The following is a 7,976-nucleotide window of genomic DNA, read 5'->3' on the forward strand; positions in this document are numbered from 1 at the left end:
GAAGCCAAGTAGTCTTGGTTTCTGTTGGTAGGATTCTTGCATTTGCCTTTTGCCATCTCTTGATTTTTTGGTGTTAGATGTTCTTAGTGTCTCTGACTAAAGCTTGTCCTGTCCCTGCCGCCCTGCTAGTCCCTGTGACTCGTGGGGCCTGTGCCTCCCAGCTGGCTGCTCCAGTCTTAGAAACTCACTGGAGAGAAAATGGCAGCTCTCACCTGAGTCTCTGGGTTAAGGCGCTCCTTGGAGGTAGACCCTTCACTTGCAGGGAAGGGGCAGAGAAGATCGCTGATCCACCTCTGTCACTCTGAAGCTGAGAGGATCCTGTCCCTGCCACCCTGCAACTCCCCTGCGAATTGTGGGGCCTGTGCCTCCCAGCTGGCTGCTCCGGTCTTAGAAACTCACTGGAGAGAAAATGGCCTTAATTTCTTAATATCAAAATTAATATTACCAACATATCCTAATCTATTGAAATCCAAAAATATGAGGAATTAGAAATTTGTTGATTGTCATCCAATGGTCTCTCTAATTTGGTAATTGGAGAAATAGGTCCGATATTGTACAATCTATATACACTTTCAGCTTGTTTGTTTGTGACAGTGTCTGGCTGTGTACAACATAAGGGTCTTGAAATCTTGCTTCTCCTATCTCAGCCTCTCTATTAGTAGTATTGTTTATTTCATGTTTTTACACTATATTATGGATTTCAGAATAACTTAAATATTTCAAAAGTATTTATATACCCAAAAGAAACATAGACAATTAACTTGGGAGGTGGCTTGTAAGAGAACAACAAAGAGTGAGACTGAATGTTTTGCTTGACGTCTGTAACTCTTGTATCAAGTTTGAAGAAGAGGACTTTATAAGTTACTCTTTCTCTGAGATGAATGCTTTTCCAAATTATCACAGCCAATGAACCAGATTCTTACCCACACCTAATGACTGTGCCACCCTCCAAGCAGAACCATTGTTCATTGAAACAGTTGGTGAATGACTTTATGGATAGACCATCTTAAAGCATACACCATTTCTTAAATGAATGTAACCTGTTCTCTATGGGCTGAGAATAAAGTCACTCACTCAAGTCAAATAGCTTTGACCATAGCAGGAAGTCTGTATTCAAAAATCGTGCCTATAATTCATTTCTTGGTGCAGCAAAACTGTCAACTCTCAGCTTAGCTTCGATGGAGGTAAAATCTTTTGGTGATATGAGGGTCATTGAAGTACAGCCTTATTACAATAAAATCCAATCTCTAAAAATTGTTCTTATTTTGGGCTTGTACCACAGTAAGAGCCAAGATTTTAAAAGTTCGACTAAATACAAAACAAACAAACAACCAAAAAACTTTATATATTTATGTTCATTTAAGAAAATACTAGTAGTGATGTATTATTTTGAAATATACAGTTAATATGTTTGGAGTTATTTAAAATTTATATTGAGAAAAACATGTATTTTCAGTATTGCTATAGACAAGCATCTACATAAGACTGTTAAATTGATTGTTGTTTTATTTCAAACAACTTTTATAATACTCATTTTTATTGTTATACTATTTTATAAATTTTAAGGAATATGACAAAAAATATTGTAGGTATTGAAGGGGGACCTCTGGGAGGAGTTGGGGTACAAAAGGGAAACAAGAGAGTGATTTAATCACTTAAAATATGTTTTTAAATGTTAACAAATTCAGATAAATTGAAATCATGTAAGCTTTTTCATCATAATGCAATAAAAGTTAAAAAATAAAATAAACAGTACAGTTACTTTTAGGATTTACTGTATATATGGAAGGTTGCCTGTCCTAGGTCTCCATAGAGCACATGGCTGGGGTATGTCTGCTGGTCATATCCTAAGGATTAATCCATGTATAGCTAACAAAGTTGCTATGGTGACACTGTTTTTATTCTTGCCCGTCAGACCCACAGTCTAGCATTTGATTAGGATGCCTTGAAAGTCCCTCAAAAAATTTTCCGTAGTTACTTAAACGTTGTATCTGGTTTTCTGACTTGTCAGTTCTGGCAACTAGGAGGAGGGAGTTAAAAGAATCATGCTCTGGATCTTCTTACATCTTTCAACTTTTATGAACATAAAAGCCAATACAGTATTGACCAGAAGAGGGGGTGGCCAACAGATACATTCTCCAAATCTTGTCACCAAGCTAGTCTGAACTAGAAACCTTGAGTTTGGTATCCGCCCAGCTAATTTACGTGGAAATGTGCATTTGAATGGTCCATTGGGCAGATTTGGGGGCTCTCACACCTTTATAGAGGGTGAGCAGGTCATAAGAAAGCAAGCTGACAGAGGTCTCTTTCAGCTGCAGCTCTCTCATTCTCTTCTCTCCAGGAGTGGCCGAGCTGATCTAGCAGCCATATACCATGAGCGCATTGATGTAGAAGGCCACCACTACGGCCCATCATCACCTCAGAGAAAAGATGCCCTCAAAGCTGTGGACACTGTCCTGAAGTATATGATCCAGTGGATTCAGGTGACCTAAAGCCAGATCAAGTGACCTGGTGTCTTCTCCTATCTTCTGCTGCATGACTGACAGTCCCCTCACTCTTCCTTCAACAATTTTTTACTAAGTCAATGTGTGAGACTCTTCTTCCCTCAGAGAGGACTTTTCACATAGGTGCCAACTGACTCCTGGGTTCATGTGTGACCAGTGGGATTTAACTGATCTAGATGTGTATTGCCTGGCTGGACTAGAGAGCTGCCAGCCTCTTAGGAATGTTAGTAAGTCTATTGATCAGCTGAGCCTGGATATAGGGGTTAGATATTGGTTCCGATTTTAACAGTCTTCCTTCTTTAATCTAGTTGAAATCTTTGGGTGAGATTTCACCACTGTGATAAGTGCCTGTCTCTACCCCCACAGGACCGAGGCCTGCAGCATGACCTAAACGTCATCCTTTTCTCTGACCACGGGATGACTGACATCTTCTGGATGGATAAAGTGATTGAGCTGAGCAAGTACATCAGCCTGGAGGACCTACAACAAGTGAAAGACCGAGGGCCCGTTGTGAGCCTGTGGCCAGCCCCAGGGAAACACTCTGAGGCAAGGCACAATGTGGTGGAGGGGAGGGGACATGGGCCCAGTGGCCCCGAGTGCTTTGTTTCCTTCCTAGAATTTTCATAATCAATTATGGGAAAGGGTTAGGAGCATGGGCTTTGGAGTCAGGTGACCAAGTTTGCTACTCACTGAGCAAGTGACCTCTATAAAGTCATCCATTTTATGTTATACTCCATAACGGCATCTACCTGCACTGAATTTAATGATCATTTTATTAGACTCTTTAGAATGATGCTGCCACTCTGATCCACCTCCGATTCCTTTTCACCAGGAGGCTGGCGACACGAAGATGATTAAAGTTGATTAGAGATGCAAGGGGTCAGCTCCTGACTTCGCTCCTCCTAGGTTCTGATCCCAGCTTGGTTATCAGCTGTGTACTAGGCAAAGACAAAGTCTGGCCCCTCTTCCCCCCACACGTGAACATGGCAGTGAGGCCAAGCTGTCCTAAAATCCATGGGAGTACACAGATGCAGACTGAGATCACAGCCAAGATTGTGTATGTGCCACTCATGAAGAGCACCATCGAACGAGAACGATCCCGAGAGGGTGTGGTTAAGTTCCCAGAGTGTGCAGATGAGGAACAAAACTCCCCTTTGAGGAACGCAGTACGCTGTGTTCACACACCCAAAAAAACAGTAATCAGGGCTGACAGTGGATGGCAAGAATGAGGGACGGGTGACACTCTTGAGTGACAACTTAGTGTTTACACTGCTTCATTATCTCCTAGTGCATGGATGCTGCTTCTGTCTACTCCCATGGGAGATAAAATGGGCCAGGAAACATCTGTCTTCCGAGAGCCACAGGGGATCCAGAAGGAGCCTGGGGACCTCTTCCTTCTTTCATCTTCATGTTGCCAGAACAGTTGCCTATGAACAGTTGCCATTAGCCAGAGGGTCCTGAGAGAGCCAGAGTCTGGACTCTTGGTCTCATAGGCAGTGTCACTATCACCTTGCTTGCCTTCATTTAAGGCCTGTTATCAACAACACTGTTGCTTTCAGCCTTTCCCCATCCACTAGGGAAATGTCACTTTTTTTTCTTTTAGCTCCATAGCCAGGAAGTGATGTTTACGTAGTATCCCACCAACTCCCTAGATATGAAAACGGAAAGAATATGTTACATGCTGGCAGGTTCTTGGGAAGCAGATCTCTCTTCCTGGCAAGGAAGATCATCTTTGTCCCCAATTTGGCACTTAGGCATGTGACACCTCCAGAAAGCTTGGGTATCAACACTCCCGAGCTGGGAAAAGCGTCTTCCAGCAGGATGTGCATGCCGAACATTGCCAGCAGTCACTAGCGGTTGGTAATGGTTCAAAAGAGAGGGCTGTATTTGGTGATGATTGTGTCATGTGAGGGACATAACAATCTGCCTGTTGTATGTCAGCAAATTTTTTTCACTTATCCAAAATAGTTCTGTATTCTGCATACATCGTTTTAGTCAAATACACAAAATTAATTCATGGACTATCAATAACTCTCTACTCAGCAGCCTGAAGACTATTTTCAAGATATGTGTGAATAAAACATATAATAAAATTAGAAATGAAGATTAAAACACAATTTTATGTTCATTTACATTAAGGAATACATGTCTGATTTGGCTAAAGGCCAGCAAACCAATGTCAGCAGGCAGACTTTAATTTTAGCCACAAATATTTAAGTGTCTGCAAGTATTGAAAGTGTGGATAGACTTTACAACTTCATTGTGAAATTAGCAATGTGGTTAGTAATGAATTCCTAGTGCTTTTAAGACTCGTGTGTGGGTAAAAGATACTCTGGCAGTCAAGTTAAGGAGCCCATCTTTTCTGCTTTTGGTCAGTCAGGACACTTTCAAAATTGCCACTTAATTTTAGTGCAAAGAGTCTCGACAAATACCTTTTATAATGTGTTCACTAGTCACTGACTATGTATAAAAGAATTCTTAGAAAGTTTCCAAGTGGTAGAGGAGAGCACTGCGATGGATACCCCATATTTGATAGAAGCAGAATGTTGGTATGATCTATGGTCTCCTAAAATGTCTTCCCAGATCTCCTGAGTTTTCTACTCCCTCAGAAAATCCACTAAAAAGTGTCCATTTCTCATATGGTTATGGGATTACTTGAATTTTATACGATAAGACTCTGCAGTGTTTCCTACTTAACATTATGTTTTGCTCAAACTGAAATCTTTGAGAGTCTCCTATGCATCTCTGATGATCTGATATTTGCATCTATCTCTACTGCTGTCTAGAGTCTTACCCCAGAGTTACACTAGTACTTCTTTAGCTCTCCCATTGTTATCTCTTAGCTGTGTCTCTTCTGCTGTATATCTGGGCTATTCTGTACATGTATGTCTACAGGTACACACACATGAGAGCTTTCCATTGTATTCCCTAGAGGGCCATCTCTTATGTCAGAGGGTATATGGATCTTTAATCTTCCTGAATAAATCCAGCTTGCTTTGTGAGCTACACAAAAGTCTCTCATAGCCAGGTGTGATGGCTTTAATACTAACATTGGGAAGGCAGACACAGGCTGAACTCTGTGAGTTCAAAACCAGCCTGATCTACATGATGAATTCTAGGCCAGCCAGAAATACATATTAAGACCATATCTCATTTTAATGTAGCTCATATACATGTATATATTAAATATACACATATAATACATACATGAGAAATTTATAGATAGATAGATAGATAGATAGATAGATAGATAGACAGACAGATAGATACTCCTCTTATCTCACAGATCTAACATATACTTAATGAATGTTCAAACAGCTCATTCCTGGTTTCCTTTGTAGATATATCACAAACTCCGCACAGTGGAACACATGACCGTGTATGAGAAAGAAGCAATACCCAACAGGTTCTATTACAAGAAAGGCAAATTTGTCTCTCCTTTGACCTTGGTGGCTGATGAAGGGTGGTTCATAGCAGAGGTAATTATAAAATACATGGCATTCCACTCAGTATTCAAATTCTATCCACAGCCTACAGGTAAGTAACAGTCATTGAGATCTCTTCTCATGGGTGTGCTTTGCTACACTGCTTCCTTGTTTAGAAAAATCAAAAGACTGGAGGAGAATTCTAGGTGGACACAAACTTTAGATACAAATCCAGAGTTGAGATTTAGATTTCATGGCTGTTGATATTGTACATTGTGAGAAATAGGCCTTAACTCAGTTACTCAAGCTTCCATATAAGCTGCCCAGCTGAGCTCAGAACCATCGCTGTGAGCTGAAGCTGTTGCTCTAAGCAGCAGAAAGCCAGGAGAGCCCAGTGTTGCTCTCACCCATGAGAGAACTGTCTAGAAAACAGAACTGTATGGATGCGGGCCCCCAAATTACCAGCTTGGTTTTTTTTTTGAAAGTTTATTGATTTTTTTTGGATGTACATATTCACAAATGTAGTACATATTGATAGGGTATTTTTGTCATATTCTTTAAAATTTATAAAATATTATAACAATAAAAGTTGTTTGATATAAAACAACAATCAATTTAACAGTCTTATGTAGATGCTCGTCTATAGCAATAGTGAAAATACATTTTTCTCAATATAAATTTTAAATAACTCCAAACATATTAACTGTATACTTCAAAACAATACATCAATACTAGTATTTTCTTAAATGAATGTAAATATATAAAGTCTTTTTGTTTGTTTTGTATTTAGTAGAATTTTAAATCTTGGCTCTTACTGTGGTACAAGCCCAAAATAAGAACAATTTTTAGACACTGGGTTTCATTGTAATAAGGCTGTACTTCAATGACCCTCATATCACCAAAGGATTTTACCTCCATCATAGCTAAGCTGAGAGTTGATAGTTCTGCTGCACCAAGAAATGAATTGTAGGCTCAATTTTTGGATATAGACTTCCTGCTATGGTCAAAACTATTTGACTTGAGTGAGTGACTTCATTCTCAGCCCACAGAGAACAGGTTACATTCATTTAAGAAATGGTGTAGGTATTAAGATGGTCTATCCATAAAGTCATTCACCAACTGTTTCAATGAACAATGGTTCTGCTTGGAGGGTGGCACAGACATTAGGTGAGGGTAAGAATTTGGTTCATTAGCTGTGATAATTTGGAAAAGCATTCATCTCAGAGAAAGAGTAACTTATAAAGTCATCTTCAAATTGATACAAGAGTTACAGACGTCAAGCAAAGCATTCAGTCTCACTCTTTGTTGTTCTCTTACAAGCCACCTTCCTAGTTAGTTGTCTATGTTTCTTTTGGGTATATAAATACCTTTGAAATATATAAGCTGTTCTGAAAACCATAGTATAGTGTAAAAACATGAAATAAACAATACTATTAATAGAGAGGCTGAGATAGGGGAAGCAAGATTTCAAGACCCTTATGTTGTACAAAGCAAGACACTGTCACAAACAAGCTGACAGCGTATATAGATTCTACAATGTTGGACCTATTTCTCTGTCGCGACCACCCTCGACCAGCAAGAATGACGCAACACACTCTCGGGCTCTTCTCCTGCAGTTTATTCAGGAACCTTTGAACAATCTTCTGACCCCGAGGAAAGCCAACCCACAGGTTAAATACTGTATGGTCAGCCACCCAGGTAAAGCCACGTGGTGCTATCCAACAGGTCCACATAGCGGAAGCAAGCCAGTTGACTCAGCCCATAACCAAACAAGGAGTTGTTTACTTCAAGAGTGCTTGCCATCAGACTGGCGGGGGCGGTGGCCAGCGCCATCTTTGAGGTGTGGTGCTTCGCAGCTCTCCACATTTCTCCAATTATCAAATTAGAGAGATCATTGTATGACAATCATCAAATTTCCAATTCCTCATATTATTGGATTTCAGTCGATTTGGATATATTGGTAATATTAATTTTCAAAGTAATATATTAAAAAAAGTAATTGTCACTTCCTGTTGTTTTTGTTGTAAAAGGTGGAATTAGGTTTGTG

The 7,976-nt window shown here is 39.9% G+C and overlaps 1 protein-coding gene across 1 annotated transcript in view; it reads left to right on the forward strand.

Annotated features, from left to right (window-relative positions):
- Enpp6 (ectonucleotide pyrophosphatase/phosphodiesterase 6) overlaps positions 1-7,976 on the forward strand; it is a 112,828-nt gene that overhangs the window by 84,875 nt on the left and 19,977 nt on the right. Inside the window, exons 4-6 of the mRNA XM_031342886.1 lie at positions 2,342-2,483; positions 2,871-3,050; positions 5,846-5,983. Of these exons, the coding sequence (XP_031198746.1) occupies positions 2,342-2,483; positions 2,871-3,050; positions 5,846-5,983 (460 nt within the window). The remainder of the gene's footprint in view (positions 1-2,341; positions 2,484-2,870; positions 3,051-5,845; positions 5,984-7,976) is intronic.

This window comes from Mastomys coucha, unplaced genomic scaffold (genome assembly GCF_008632895.1).
Source record: "Mastomys coucha isolate ucsf_1 unplaced genomic scaffold, UCSF_Mcou_1 pScaffold22, whole genome shotgun sequence".
NCBI classification, from domain to species: domain Eukaryota; kingdom Metazoa; phylum Chordata; class Mammalia; order Rodentia; family Muridae; genus Mastomys; species Mastomys coucha.